The sequence below is a fragment of the Sarcophilus harrisii genome, chromosome 2, assembly GCF_902635505.1.
Source record: "Sarcophilus harrisii chromosome 2, mSarHar1.11, whole genome shotgun sequence".
Taxonomy (NCBI): Eukaryota; Metazoa; Chordata; class Mammalia; order Dasyuromorphia; family Dasyuridae; genus Sarcophilus; species Sarcophilus harrisii.
The window spans coordinates 134,719,306-134,735,099 of record NC_045427.1 but is presented as its reverse complement, the minus strand read 5'-3'; the positions used below and the strand labels follow the sequence as shown (position 1 = coordinate 134,735,099).

At 46.4% G+C, this 15,794-nt stretch overlaps 1 protein-coding gene across 11 annotated transcripts in view; it reads left to right on the top strand.

Moving 5' to 3' along the window:
• Positions 1-15,794, top strand: part of HR (HR lysine demethylase and nuclear receptor corepressor) — a 43,388-nt gene that overhangs the window by 1,287 nt on the left and 26,307 nt on the right. For 9 of the 11 annotated variants that reach the window (XR_002769165.2, XR_002769163.2, XR_002769164.2 and 6 more), the window contains 16 exons: positions 1,134-1,305; positions 1,979-2,623; positions 2,966-3,761; positions 4,869-5,019; positions 5,134-5,324; positions 7,907-8,071; positions 8,356-8,445; positions 8,682-8,797; positions 9,148-9,229; positions 9,552-9,715; positions 10,149-10,367; positions 10,524-10,689; positions 11,808-11,877; positions 12,085-12,215; positions 12,531-12,650; positions 12,752-12,876. Coding sequence is in view for 4 of the 11 variants with exons in the window: in XM_023494777.2 (XP_023350545.1) it covers positions 2,018-2,623; positions 2,966-3,761; positions 4,869-5,019; positions 5,134-5,324; positions 7,907-8,071; positions 8,356-8,445; positions 8,682-8,797; positions 9,148-9,229; positions 9,552-9,715; positions 10,149-10,367; positions 10,524-10,689; positions 11,808-11,877; positions 12,085-12,215; positions 12,531-12,650; positions 12,752-12,876 (3,192 nt within the window). In the remaining 7 variants the exon portion in view is untranslated. The remainder of the gene's footprint in view (positions 1-1,133; positions 1,306-1,978; positions 2,624-2,965; positions 3,762-4,868; positions 5,020-5,133; positions 5,325-7,906; positions 8,072-8,355; positions 8,446-8,681; positions 8,798-9,147; positions 9,230-9,551; positions 9,716-10,148; positions 10,368-10,523; positions 10,690-11,807; positions 11,878-12,084; positions 12,216-12,530; positions 12,651-12,751; positions 12,877-15,794) is intronic. The other 2 variants (XM_012540043.3, XM_031950864.1) reach the window with 2 other exon arrangements.

The window sequence follows — 15,794 nt, the reverse complement described above, 5'->3', positions numbered from 1 at the left end:
TCTAAAGGACATTATGACTTCCTGCATTTGGGAAGACTCATTTAAATAAGCAGGGATGCCTCTTAATTCCCTTCACTTTAGGGCCTCCCTATGAAGATGGCTCAGCTTTTTCTAGGAGCAAGGACTCAACCTGAACCTAGGGGAGATTCCAGACCCTATCAGCTGTTCTGGGCTTCCTGGGGGAAGGGGAGAGCTAAATAGGATAATCTTAGAGGACCAAGAAGAGTCAGTTTCCACTGCATAGTACGCCAGGAGAGATACCAAAATGCACCCTCAGCCCTAAGGTGCATTCCTCCCTAGTTACTTCTTTTAACCAGATATACTCTTTTCATCCCCTGGAGCCTAGGATTCGATAATGGGAACCCAGCTAAACCTCAGTTTCCTTTTCTGTAAAATGAGAGGGTTAGAGGAGATAATCTCTGAGCTCTCTTGCAACTTTAAATATTATGCTATAGTCATGACTCATAGACTCAAGATTTGAAAGCTGAACAAGACCTTGCAGACCATTTAGTTAAATTTCCTTAACTCTGAGACAGAAACTGAAAGTCACACACTTAACAAGATTCTAGACCTAAGATCCAAATCCGATTCCCATTCTTAATAATTTTTCCAGAAAGGGTTTTAGACCTTTCTTATGGGTTCTCACTTTTTCTTCTTTACCATACTGGTAGAAAGTCCTAGGTTTCATCCCCTGATGATGTAGTGAAAAAAAACATTAAATTTGGTAGAGATTCCAAGACAGGTCTAGAATCCAGTCTTTGCTGCTCACTACTCTCTGAAGTTCAGTGCCCTTCCTCTGTACAATGAGGTAGTTAGATCAGATGTTTTCCACTCTTAAATCTATTCTTTTCTGTTCCTCTTCTCCCAAATGTGTGCAACTGAAGAACTCTGCCCAGGCCAATTCAATCCCAATCCCCTAAGATGCATTTATTAAGTGTGGATTAGGTATAAGGCATTATGATAGATTTGATGGGTGTACAGGGATAAAGATGAAACTGTCCTGCTATTAATCATTTAACAGCTAAGTACATCAATAGCGATTTGAGGAGGGAGAGATTGTTAATGACTAAGGGGGCCAGGAAAGACTTCCCATGGCGGGTAACACATAAGATGAGTCTTGAATAAAACCTTAGGATTCTAAGAGAAGAAGGTGAGGAGGGAGTGAATTCCAGTGAAGGGGCACACAGCCTGTTCAAAGTCATGGAGGCCGGAGATGGAATGCTGAGTTTGGGGAACAGCGAGTAGACCAGTTTGGCTGGAACAGAGAGTTCATGAAGGGGCGTAACGTGAAATAAACCTGGAAAGGTAGGCTGATACCAGATTGGGAATGGCTTTAAAGGCTAAGCTGAGGAGTTTGCAATTTTATCTAGAGACAATAGGGAATCATTGGAGATCCTTGAGCATGGGAGGATGATGTGGTCAGTCTACTATACATGATCTGACTTTTTATGTATGATAATAGTGTAACATATTTAAGTTTATAGGCTATTTTCTACCAATAACCAATCACAACTGTATACTAATAAATATGGAATAGATAGTTGGATTTTTAAAAAAATAAGCAATTTTTCAACCAAGATAAAATAATCTATATCAATGAATTATGTTTCTGTTTTCTGGTCAGATGAAACCAATGATACAAATGTTTAAAAGATGTTAAATGATACAAAAACAAGAATACAAAGAGATCCCAACTTCACTTCTATTTCTACTGAAGCTTCCTGACTTTGGTGGAATAAGGCAGGGAATAAGAGGAGGAGTGGAAAGGAGAGGGAGGCATCATATTGCTTCTTTATAGTGGGGGCATCAACATGTCCAGGGTGGGAAGCTTAGGGCAATGTGTGGGCAGGCAGCTTGATGCCCAGTTGTTGGCTTGTACTTGTCTTACCGGTTTGTGCTGCCTCAATGCCGCCAGGGTGGGGCAACAGGGATGCCCAGGCAATTCATCTGAGCCCATGCTTTGTTGGTTTCACTACAGGAAGCCCCTTTGTGAGAACCCCATGAGGGCAGAGGCATCATGGAAAGCACACACACCTACCTGCAAGATACCCCCACCTGGGAGAAGCCAGCATCAGAGAATGGCATCAGACAAGAGCCAGGCACCTTGCCACGGGGTCCACACTATGGACCACTGTGCCTGGGAGATCCTGCTCCTTTTTGGAGAGGAACCCTGAACACCCCAGACTCTTGGTTTCCACATGATTTACCCCATGGCCCAAATGACCCAATTCCATTCTTGGGGGGTGAGGGACCCCGTAATGGTGAGGGAAAGACTGGATGGTTGGGGGCCAAAGAGGGACTGCGATGGAAGGAAGCAATGCTAGCCCACCAGCTGGCACTCTGTGGGCAGCCATGCCCACCTCGTCATAACCTCCTGCCCCCAGAGCAAGGTAGCAGCCATCCCAAGAATGACCCATTGGCTTTCCGGCCCTTACATTGCCCCTTCCTTCTGGAGACCAAGATCCTAGAGAGGACCCCCTTCTGGGTGCCTGCCTGCCTGCCTCCTTACTTGGTGCCCAGCCAGCCCCACGATCGGCCTTCTGATTGGCCCCTAGCTCCTATTCCTTGGGCATACCTGGGGACCCAGCCCAAGAGTCCTCCTGTTTTCAGCTCAGGAAGCAAGGTAAGGACTTGAAAGTGTGGAGAACACCCAGAGGGAATTCACACTGGGGAGGCTGTAAAGAAGGAAAGAAACAGTTGATTCTCTTTGCTCAGTGAAAGCTCTTCTCCAGAAGAATTCCATTCAGTTCAACAAGTGTTTATTGAGTGTGGAATCTTCCCAAACAAGCACCAGATTAGAGATGTTTTAACACAAAGATCTGGCCTAGGATCCCAGGGTCAATTTCACATTAACTGTCCTCCATAAATCATTCCTTCTTTCCCCCAGGTCCACTCACCCCTATTTCATCTCTCTCAGTTAAGAGCCAAAGCCAGTGCCCAGCTTATCCCTTTCTTCTCCCTTTAGGGCTTTTATCACAAAGATCTAGGCATACCTCGCCTGGCAAAAGAGATGTTGACCACTGCCGAACCTGGGTTGTTGGGCGTAGCCCCTGGTGGGCATCTTCAGAGAGCTGGGGAGATGGATCGGTCCCTACCCTATCAAAAGGATGGGGAGCCAGGGGCCAATGGGCACCAGAACCTTTGCCCACTTTTGGGGGGGTGCCCAGATATACTCGGCGGCCGGACCCTCTGGCCTACTCATTCCCCAGGTTTGGTTCATGCTCTTGGAAGCTCCTGGGTAGTGCCTCGAAATGGGAACCTCAGAAACCCCCAACCAGGGCCATCCTCTGGGTCAGAGTGCCCTTCCCCAGGACAGTCTGTCAGTCAGGTGGGCTGCTGTTCATCCCATCTGCCTGCTGGAGATGAGAGTCATAGCCACTGTGGAAGGTGCCAGGAAGGCACAGAAGGTGGTACTAGTGGGACAACTGGTTCCACTGAAGAAGTCGGCAAGCTTCCTGGGCCTGGGGCCTGCCCCCCAAGCCACCATACCAAGCTCAAGAAGACCTGGCTCACTCGGCATTCTGAGCAATTTGGATGTTTGACTGGGTGCCCAGGGGAGGAGGTGGGCCCAACCACTCAGGTTGGGTCCCTCAAGAGGGAGGGAAGTCCTGAGGTGGGGGGAGCAGCGGGTAGCCCAGCCCCTAAGCGTCCAGCTGACTCCTTCCCGGACAGTGAGGGACAGGGGACTGGGAGTTGGCAGGAAGCTTTGGAACCACCACTTGGAAGCAAGGCCGAGACGGCGGAACATGATGGCTGGAGAGGTAAGGAGGTTGATGAGCTAGGCATGAATGGCAACTGGGGTACCCGGGACTTGGGGAATCGGGGCAAGGGCTGGAGGGTGAGGCTTGGGGTGGTGTTCTGGCCCTGTCCCACACTCAAGGGGTCCTTTTCCAGTTGATAACTCCACAACGTTTAGAATGTTCTTTCCACCTGGATCCTTTTGAGACTTTGCAGTCTCTCAACTTGGGGCACACTGCTGCCCACTTCTGGAACCTTTTTTCTTGTTTACCTGTTGCCCTGTTGGGACTGGCATCTTACTTCAACACTAGCTGGGTGCTTTGCTATGGAAAAGAAAGGGCAGTACAGCTCTGATGGAGCTCCTTCCAAGTCACCTCAGACAAGTCTCTGCTGACCCATGCTCTCCTAGCCAAGAACTGTTCCTTCTTTCGCCCATTTGGATCATGGACCCCAAGCTGGGACTCGGTGTGCTTTTGACTAATTAGGCCATTATGCCATTGCTCCAGCTCTCTGATGTCTCATCAGCCGATGTCTCCCCAGGCTTCACCTGGGGAATAATTAGATCTGCCGTCCTCTTCATCTCTTTTCCTGGACTGTTAGATCTCAGTGAGTTGGCTGGAACTATTTTGCCTTTTGGATTTATGAGCTGAGATGAGCCTGTCCCAGCTCCTTCATCGCTGTGCCAGGATTGGACTCTTCTAGACTTCTCAGATCCCTAAGCCGAGGCTGATTCTATTTTGAAGTCCCTCGTGGGATTTCTCACGACCGTGGTAGCCCGAGTTGGGACTGTCCTATCATCTTACCCTACCAGTGGTTGCCTTGGAACTCTTACATCACTCTGGGGACGGTGTCACTCTGCCTACAGTTGGAACCGTCCAGCTCCTTAGCAGGCTGTATCACTATCCCGTCCTGGACCCAGAACACTAGCCCTCCTCCCCTAGTCTCTGTGTAGTCATTTGTCTGTGAACCATTTCAATTGGTTTGAGAATCACTGCTCATAGAACCTTGGGCTAGGGAGGACCATGAGCACTGGAGCTATAATGCTGGGAAAGGGGCTGACGGGTGCTACTAAGGGAGGCTGCAAGTGGCAGATCAGAGGGGAGTCCTGACAGGATGCATTATCCCCTCAGGATTCCTGGGCAGCAGGCCTGGCCTTGATGGACTTGAACTCCAGAGTGTGCCTTGCACAGAGCTCCCAGCAGGAATGCCCCGTTGCCAGAGCTGTGCCCTTGGGGAAAGGGAAGATCCAGGGAGGACTTGCCGCCTTATGAACGTGAGAAAGTGAGTCTTTGCCAACCTCTCACCCCAAAGTTTCCTTAGCAAGACTTCTGTGTTCTGGGCACCCAGTCCAGTTCTGCACAGACTCTCACCCATGGTTCCTCTTTGCTTCTCCAGGTTACCTTCAAGTGGAACAAGGACAGAGGAAGGTGAAACCAGCCAGACTGAGGAGGGCAGAGGCTGCAGGCCCGGGCCAGACACCAAGCTGAGTGTGCATCTCGCCAAGTATCTGCTGAATAGTCTCGGGGACAGATTCTGTAGACTACTGAGGAGGGAGCGGGAGGCCTTTGCCTGGGCTTTGGAGGAAGGTAAGCAAGAGTTAAAGTCTCTGGAACCATTTACTGGAAGACACTAAAAATAATCAGTCAAACAACAAGCTTAAGATGAACTGTAGTAAGCAAGAGGGAAGCAAGGTTACATTGTATCTATTCTTATATGTACTCTAGTAAGCAAGAGGGAAGCAAGGTTACATTGTATCTATTCTTATATGTACTCTGTATTTATATTTTATATATGCAATACCTATTTATGCACATGTTGTTTCCTGCATTAGAATGTAAGCCCCTTGAGGGTAGGAACTGTTTATCTTTTTTTCTTTGTATCCCAAGGCTTAGCACAGTGATTGGCACATAGTAGGTACTTAATAAATGAATATATCTAAGCCTATATCTAATATGTGGCTACAATTTAAGTACAGTTATAATCTCAGTTGATCCTAACAACTCTGGGATGTAGATACCCTTATCACCCCCATTTTATTGATGAGGGAATTAAAACAAACAGAGGTAAAACTGCTAGTAAGGGTCTGAGGCTGAATTTGAATTCAGGTCTTGCTGATTCCTGCCCAATGCTCTATCTACTGTATTCCCTAGCTGCCTAAATGAATACTATGTACATTAGGGAGGAAAGTTACTGGAATAGCTGGGGAGATTGGGAGGAAAGGCTTTATGTAGAAGGTGGTGTTTGAGTTGGATCTTGAGTGGAGGCCCCAAGGGGTCTTGGTTGGTTCTTGTCCATTAAAGCCCTACCTCTTTCCATATAGAGTTTGTCTACTTATATTTTGTATTATAGTCGCACAACCAATCCATAACTGATGGGAGAAAGAGGTGGGGATTTAGTGAATTGCAAGCAACTTGGTATGGTTTAGCAATCTGATTATGGTAGCAGCCAAACCATCTGTCACAATTCTAAGATGCCCTGAGAGGAGCCCAGTGTCCAGAACAAGAAAGGTCACAATCCTACTGTATCCAACCCCATTCAGAACACATCTAGGATATCAGGTTTCCTTCTGGGTGCCGCATTTTGGGAAGCGTACTGCTAGGCTCAAGCAAATACAGAAGAGGTGACTAGGTTGTGAGAGCATGTCCAAGAGGATTGGCTAAGGGAACCAGGGGGTGTTAAGCTAGAGAAAAGAATACTTTGGAAAGACATGATGATAATCTTTAAGTATTTGAAAGTTCCTATAGAAGTGGGATTAAATGTGTTCCATTTCCCCCATGGGGTGAATTAGAATCGGTGGGTAGAAGTGACAGAGGCAGATTTGAGTACAACAGAAGGAAGAATTCCCTAATAATCCCTAATAATAAATTATCCTCTCTTTACAGGTGGGGAAACTGAGACAAACAAGTTAAAAGGTCACATAAGTAGTCTGAAGTGGGATTTGAGATCAGTTCTTCTGTTGAGTTTGGGATAAATATCAAAGACTGACCCAGGGGACAGTGAGAAATGATTAAGAATTGGTTGGTAGATGCAAAATTTTTGAGCTGTTGGGCTGTCTTTGTTTGTACTTGAACCTAGACATTATTTCCTGGCTGGAGGGACAGCTAGGCAGTGCAGTGGATCAAGCGTTGAACCTGGAGCCAGGAGGACCTGAGTTCAAATGTGATCACAGACTTTTAACTAGCTGTGTGACCCTGAGCAAGTCACACCTGTTTGTCTCAGTTTCCTATCTGTCAGAGAGCTGAAGAAAGGAATGGGAAATGGAGTTTGCCAACAAAACAAAACAAATGAGGTCATAAAGTGTTGTTCACAACTGGAACAACTCAAGTGGAGCAATTAATTGGAGAGGTTAGGCAAAGCATGGTGGAAAGATTAGATTTGTGAGTTTTTTGACGTGAGATCAAGTCTTGGATCTGAGACTTGATTATCTGTGACCTTGAGGCAAATCATTAAATCTCTATGAGTTTCATTTCCCCCACCTATAAAATAGATGTGGAGGAGGATGGAAGGAAGTGGAGGAAGATGGGATAATATGCATTTGCCTGCTTCACAAGGCTATTCTGAGGATTAAGTGAGATAATCCATGTAAAATATTTGTTAGACTCTAAAATTATATGTAAATGACACCTTTGTTAGACATGGCAAGAACAAGTTACTCTTTGCAGGGATTAGAGAAGTCCCTTTAACCATATTTATCATTATTAATCAACAGAGCTATATCAAGTGCCTACCACATGCTAGGCACTAGAGTTTCAAGACAAAAATGTAATAATCCCTAACCTGAAGGAGTTTCTATTCTAGTGACTGAGAGAACGTGTATACAGATAAATAAAAATAGAATAAACACAAAATAAATACAAATAATTTTGAGGAGGAAGGATGCAACCAGCTGAGGGTGGTGAAGATTGGAAGATGCTTCAAGTAGAATGTGAACCTGGAAGGAAACTTCCCTTTAATCCCTTGGAGACATAAAGGGCTTTTGAAATAGAAGGTGGTCTGATTACCTCCTTCCTTCCCCTACTCCTCCACCAGGTTTATGGTTTACCTTCATTCTTTGGGAAGGGTGAGATTAGGACCAAAACATCCCTACTCCTATCCTTGTTCCCCTCTGAGGCCGAGTTCTTTGGCTAGCTACTAAGTTCTTTGGTTTTTGTGACTATTTTCTCTGCAGTGGGGGAACCCACCCTTGCCCCAATCCCATGGGAGGACCCCAAAGCGCCAAGATCCTGTAGCCGCTGCTACCGTGGACTCTTCAACACACATTGGGGCTGCCCTCACTGCTGCTACAGGCTCTGTCTGGCCTGTGGCCATGTGGGGAGGACTAAGGATACCACAGGTATGAAGTGAATGCTTGCCTGGGAGTCCCAAAGGAGGAGGGATGGGAAGACAAGGTCTGGGCCAAGCTTTAGCCCCTTGCCCAGTCCTGGCCTCCATCTAGCACCATCTGAGGCAGCTACAGACAGACAAACAGCCCTATCAGGGAGTGAGTCTGTGACTAAGTCCAATTAAACCTTATTCTCAGCATATCTTTGCTTAGATTTCTAAAAGCTGACTTTTATGACTTGTTCCTTTTTTTTTTTGCTCCTTTGATCTCTAACCTCTCTGTTCCCACCTCAATAGGCCCTCAGGAGCAGCCCCCGGAGAAGTGTGCCCATAACACTGGGCACGATGCCCACTCTCTTATGCTAACCCAGTTCGTTCCCAGTCAGGGTAAGCCAACTGGGGTTCAGGCTACTTATGGCAGGACCCGCAGCACACCACCTCCATAGCAGGAGGAGGGCTCCTTTCTTTCTGCCTCCTGAATCCCACCTACCCTGCTCCCTTTTCTTGGTTTTCAAGTCTGGGATGAGAGGGATAGGGAAGGAAACAGCTCCTTTGCTAGTCTTGAATGCCTGCTTTCTTCCAGTCCTAAGGGGTAACTTTCCTTCCTTCTCTCACTCCCACAGCTCTGGCAGAGCTGAGCACCAAAATGCACCAAGTCCGGGCCAAGTTTGACATCCGAGCGCACTGCCCTTGCCAGGCTGATGCTCGAGTGTGGGCTCCTGGGGATAGAGGACAAAAGGTAAGAAATGAAAATAGGAAATAAGGATGGCGGAGGAGAGCCCTAAGGGACCTTGGGGTAGAGGTGGAGCTGCTCGTTCTGACCTCCAAACATTTTAACAAGTTTTCTTGGCACCAGGTTGCATTGAATATCCTACAGGAGTCGCCATTATCCTTGGTGACGGTGATAAGAACTGGGTGAAAATAGTCTTTTTGGGTGGTGTTCTGGGCTTGGGGTTTGGGAGCACTGTGCGGGGACAGGAAGGATATAGGAAAGAAACTTTTCTTCTTGTTGCACACCTCCCTGCTCACTCCCTTGCTTACTTCTAAAGTTTTCATTCATTTGGGGGTGGCTGGGGCTGGCTTTGACAGAAGGAGACAATAGAGAAAATTCCTCCAACTCCACAATCCTCTTGCAATGGTGATGCACACAGAACCAAGGAAATCAAAGAAGGTGCGTCCTCCTTGCCTCAGTTCTTGTGAGAGCCTGGGGGAGGGGTCTGGCCAGGGGCAAAGTGGGGGGGGGGGGGGAAGGGCTTTCCTTTCCAGAGTTGGGAGGTCTATGAGGACCATGTAGACACAGAAATGGGGCACAGGCAAAGGCACAGTAGAGCGGCTTTAGGATGTATGTGGGGCGGTCCTTGGGAAGTGAGGAATGAATTTATAGAGAAGAGAAATGTGTGTGTGTGTGTGTGTGTGTGTGTGTGTGTGTGTGTGTGTGTACTTAGTGTGATCTTTCTGGAGGGCCCCTACAATTCTAGTTGTTTTTTCCACAGAAGCCACAGACACCACTGAAACTCCAGGAGAAGCCCCAGGAGGCCGGGGATCCCTGCCCTGCCCCTCCCTGTGTGAACTCCTTGCTTCCACGGCTGTTAAACTCTGCCTGGGCCATGAGAGAATCCACATGGCCTTTGCCCCTGTGACCCCGGCCTTGCCCAATGTGAGTGCCTGGGGGGAAGATCTCAGGCCTTGGGGGACCATTGCTTTAGCCATGGGCTCAGTCAGACTTCTCTCCACCCACTTGACTTCAATCTCCATGTTTTTATTGTTTTATTTTTTTAAATAATAACATTCTATATTCAAAATACACTCAAAGATAATTTTTAGCACTCACCCTTGCAAATTTTTCTCCCTCCCTCTCCCTCTACCTTGCTCCCTTAGACAGCAAGTAATCCAATATATGTTAAATACGTGCAATTTTTCCAGACATGTTCCCACATTTATCATGCAGTCTGCATGTTGACAGAAGCTTTGTCTCATCTAAATTTAGCCAGTCCTGCACACTGAGGAGGTGCTTAATAAGTGTTTGGCATTGCATCAGAGCAGAAGAGGTAGGTGAGAAAATGTGTTGATCCCTATCCCATGGTCTGCAGGATGATCGGATTACTAACATCCTGGATAGCATCATCGCCCAGGTGGTGGAAAGGAAGATTCAGGAGAAGGCACTGGGTCCAGGGCTGCGGAAGGGGCTCGGCCTGCCCAGCTCTGCCACTCCACGTGGCCTGCCTTCTCGGGGAGCCCTGCTGTGGCTTCAGGAGCCCCAGCCCCAGCACAACTTCCATCTCTTTCAGGAACACTGGAGACAGGGCCAGGTGAGACCTTACTCCTGGTACCATCCCCCAGTGCCCCAGCTCCTTACAGACAAGGGGCACCTTTTTTCAGATCTGTCCTTTTCCTTACACCCACACAATTAAGTCCTATAGCTATGGCCCTTCTCAGATTCCTTCTTCTAATTCTCCCCACCACAGCCCGTGCTGGTATCCGGACTACAGAGAACACTTCAGAGCAGTCTCTGGGGGCCAGAAGCCCTTGGGTCACTGGGGGGAAAGGTACAGGCCCTGAGCCTTCTTGGGCCTCCCCGGTCCACCGAGCTGGGCAGCACAGCTTTCTGGAAGGGTTTCTCCCGACCGGAGGGTGAGTAACCTTGGATTTCCCAAAGGGAGAGACTCAGTCCTGGAAATAAGGGCAAGGATTCAGATGGGGGGAACATGATAGAGTGGAGAGATTCCTGGACATCTAGGAAACACCCTTGTTGGCCATTTCTTTGCTGTGTGGCTTTGGCATTGAGCCTTTCAATCCTTAAATGCCAAATGAGATGTCCATGGACAAATTACACTAAACCCATCAGAGTGGCTGGGCCTGATGAATCCTTGGATGAGAAACTACCTAGGAATATCAGGTGCTGTAGATTAAGAGAGAAGCAGCTTGGTAGAGTGGATGGAGAACTGGCCTCAGAATCAAGATCTGCCTTGTCTCTGGTGTATCCTGGCTATGTGACTCTGGACAAGTCACTTCACTTTGCAGTGCCCCCAGTAAGTGTCTAAGGCTCTGAATTGCAGAAGAGCTCCCAATCTTTGTTAATGGAGGGAGTTTCCTCAGTGAAGAACATGCTTTGTTAACATAAAGCATGACAATATTTATGATGATTAGGAATAGGAAAAAAGATACACTTAGGAATAGGGATGCATATTTTGAAGCCAAAAGAGAAAGGGGGAGGAAAAGAGGAAGGGAAGGGAGAGACAGGCAGACAAATAAAGACAGAGAGACAGAATAACAAAGAAAAAAAATAGACAGAAGAGGAGAGAGACACAGAGAGAAAGGGAGAAAAGAAGGGAAGGAGGGAGAGAGAGAATAAGAGAGAGAGAAAAAGAGAGACTCAGAGAGAGAAAGGAGACAGAGAAAGAGAAATAGAGAGAGAAAAAAAGAGAGAGAGAGAAAGACATACACACACAGAGGGCACATACACACACACACACACACACACACACAGAAGAGAGAGAGACAGAGACACAGAGAGAAAGAGACAGATGAACAGACATAAGACAGAAAGAGAGAGAGAGAGAGAGAGAAACAGGCAGAGAAAGAGACAGAGAGACAAAGAGAGAATCAGAGAGAGAAAAAGAGAGAGACAGAGAGAGAAAGACAGAGACAGAGAGAGCTGTTCCCCTTTAAAAAAAAAAAAAAAAAAAAAGATACCAAACTATTCAGACTGAGTCCTACCTCTCTAGACTAATAACCTCTTTCTCTTTTAGCTCGTCCAAAGCTAGAAAGTGGGTCCCTCCTTCTTTTGCATAGAAATCTAGGCGAGCCAGAGTCCAGCAGGTGTGTATCGGCAGAGGAGCCAGTTTTATCTCTCCTCCACCCTCCCCTATATTGGCCCTTGCCTGAGCCTTTCCCCTCCTGGCTCCTCCTGCCCATTCTTCATTCTCAGACCTGTCTTTTTGGTGCCTGCATGTAGTCTCTTAGTAGAGAGTGCTTAGGGTAAAAATTATGGGTGTAATGAAGCCCTTCCTCTCCCCCCTTCTGCAGAACAGAGAACCTGGCTGCTAGCCTGCCCCTCCCAGAATATTGTACCAGCCATGGGAAACTCAACCTGGCTTCTTACTTCCCTCCCATCCCTACCCTCTGCCGGCTGGAGCCACAACTCTGTGCCTCTTATGGTGAGTATCTAGGATCCCCTTGCCCACAGTCCCACCTGGCCACAACTTCTTCCTTATGCCCTGTAGCTCTTCATGCCCTCCCAGCATCATTTACAGCTGTGTTCCCAAGCCTTAATTCTGGGCCCTGTTGGAAATCCTTGCCTGGATTCTGGAAAATTCAGAGATTCTAGTTTTCACACCCATGACTTTTCTGTGTCCAGGTCCCCATGCCCATTACAAATAAAGGTCTAACTCCAGCCCCATTTCCCTGGGTCAGGTGCTACAGTCTGGAATTGCCTTGTGCTCTTAACCTTCGCCCACCCCTCCCCATGCCAGGTGTGAGCCCACAGCACGGGCACCTGGGGACCAAGAATCTGTGCGTGGAGGTGACAGACCTCATCAGTGTCCTGGTCCATGCAGAAGCGCCAGTACCTACTTGGCACCGGGCACAGAAAGGTATATATCCATAGGTGGAATGAGGTGGTGGGAGGAAACAGAGAAGTGAAGGGTGGACTCATCTCCAACCCCAACCCCAACATCCTTTTCTCTCCTCTTAGAACTCCTGACATGCCTGGAAGGTGAGGGGCTGTGGTCCCCAGGTAGCCAGGTGGGCGCTGTGTGGCATGTGTTTCGGGCACAGGACGCCCAGCGCATTTGTCGCTTTCTCCAGATGGTGAGGAAGGTGGGAGAGGAGCTGAATAGCCCCTTCCTACTTCATCCCACTCCAATAAATCTCTCCTTCTGGGTTTCATTCCAAACTTCTAAAATCTCTTTTCTAGCCTTCCATTTTTCTACAATCCACAAATATAAGGTCAAATAATCAGTGCATCAGCATCAGCAAACATTAGTTAAGAAATTTCTGGTGCCAGTCACTGTCCTAGGTGCTAGGAATACAAACTCAGAAATGAAACAGTTCCTGCTGTCAAGGAGCTGACAATCTATTGGAAAAGATAACATGTATACACACACAAAATAAGTGCAAGATGATTTGTGGAGATCAGGAAAAGTTTTATGTATAAAGCAGAGCTTGAGCTAGGTTTTGGGAAAAAAAAGTAGGGTTTCTTGAAGGTGAAGATGAGAATAAAGTGCATTGTAAACATGGGGCAGTTACAGTGCAAAAGGCACAGTCATAGGAGATGAAATGAAGTTTGTGAGCAACAGCAAGAAGGCTGAATTATACTGTAATTAAAAAGGAGTAAGGTCAGAAAGGTAGGTTCAGGCTAGCATGCAAAGAGCTTTAAATGCCAATAAGATGGGCCCTAAGCAACACAATGTATCTATCAAGCAACAGGCAATGATACAAGGTGGTATATGAGTTGGTACTATGTTATATGGTAGTATCAGCATTTAGAAAGGGAGGTCACTGAGCTCCAGAATGTTCAGTCAAGAGTTTGTGAAAGAGCATTCTCCAATTTCCTTTTAGGATCTGTTTTTTAATTTTTGTTTTGTCCCTAGTGTGTTCTTAGTTCCCCCCTCCCCTAATGCACTATTTCTAGTAGTAGCTCACTAGCTGCCTTCTCTAGGTTGACAACTAGTTAACATGGCGGAGTCTTCTCCTGGAGCCTTTGATGAGTTCTCAAATGGGACAAAGGGAGGGTGCCTCTGCAGGGTAATGTCCATCCTAACTTGGGAATGAAGTTAATGTGAATATTGTGGCAGTGACTGGGAGAGGCTTTCTGAAGGAAGTAGTCTTGGAGATGCTTCTAGATAAAGTGACTAAAGGAAATAGCCTGGAGGAAAATCACAAAGTCAGTGTTAGTATTTGAATAAGATGTGGAGGCAGGTATAGGAGAGAGCCAAGGGAATGAAGAGATGTTTGGAGGAACTGAGAAAGCAGGGGAGATTGCTTCAGTGCTCAAGAAAGGGGCAGTTCTCCAGGGGAGGAAGATTTTAGCTAAAAAATCCTTTATCATATATCATGAACATATTCCCATATATATATATATATATATAATATATGTAAAAATACACATGTAAACACACATATATCTATACACACATGCATATGTGGGTCTATATAATGATGCACACAAATCAACACACCCTTTCTGGGGTTATTCCTCCCAGGGGTGCTGATCTGGTCAAGTAGGGCTTTCTGTGATCTAAGACAATTCTGGGCAACCCAACAGTATGTAACTAAGGAGTTGTTAGTCAGGAGTTAGGAGTAAGGAGTTAGGAGGAGACTCCCCTAGGGAGTCATATACACCATAGGCAGACTTTTGGCAAACTTAGGATTCTAACTCAAACTCTAGTGTAGACCTGAATTCCTAGAGAGGCTGTAGAAGCAAATAGGTTTTGTGGAAATCGCTGTACTGTATTTCCCTGGAACCTCTCATGACTCTAGGGGTTATGGGGTACATTCAAAAGCTCTCTTGAGGATAGAAATAGGTCTTCTGGGAATGGAGAGGGGAGAGATTGCAGGAAAAAGGGGTGGCAGATGGAGAGGGAGGCCTTTATCTAGCTTTTGAGCTGCCTAAAATATCAGCTCCAGGTAAAGAAATCCACAGGGAATAAGAGAATTTAGAGATAATAATGATAAGAATAAAAATGATCTAACATTATGGGAAGGACCTTCAGAAACCATCTAAGAATCTAACTTTCTTATTTTGTAAATGAGGAAACTCAAGTCCAGACAGGTAGTATCTGCCCAATGTTATATTGTAATAAATGATAGAATTGGAATATGAACTTAGGTTCTCTGACTCCAAATCTAGCACTTCTGGAAGTCTGTGAAGAGCTTTACACATATCCTCTCATTTGTACCTCATCACAACCCTCTGAAGAAGCTAATACTAGGATTATTATCCTAATTTTACAGGAGGGGAAAATCCAGGCAGAGGAAGGTAAATTATTTGCTTATGGTCACATAGCTTCTTAAGTGTCAGAGATGGGGTTTAAACCAAGGTTTTCTTGCCTCCTTGCCTAAAACCTTATCTGTTATTTCCAACTGCCTCTCAACAAAGGTATAAAATTATTAAAAGTTGCAGGAAAGAAACTTTTAAATGGAGGATTCTAATTAGGTGACTACCAAGTTGGAATGCAATTCACCTCAATCAGGCAATCAACGGGCACTTTTTAAGCACCTAATATGGGACAGATGCTGTAGATACAGCAACAGAAATGAACTAGACTTGTCTTTATGAAGTACCGGTTCAATTGAATAAACTCAATAGTAAGTACAAGACAGGTATTTGCATGTCCCAGTTTTAAACTGGAGTCAGTAGTGGGAAAAGGCTATCAGACTCAGTCCTTGCCCTCCAAGGAACATGTAATCACGGAGGGACCTTAAAGTCTATCAACTTCAACCCACCCGAACCAATGTTCCATCTCTGATGTCCCCACCAAGGGGTCATGTAGCCTTGGCTTGCACACGTGCATGTTGAGGACCCCATATCTTGAAAAGATAACCCAATCTAGGTGAAGTGGCAGGACCCACATATAGAGAGAGGTAAAATAGAATAAAATAGAAGACAGTAAATATTCCCTACCCACAGATGCCCTTAGAGCTCTGAGTAGAAGGAAGGATCCCTGTGGATGCTAATTGGTTTGAAGGAGATGGGGAAATTTGCATAGATAGAGAGGAAGATGGAAGCTTAGAGA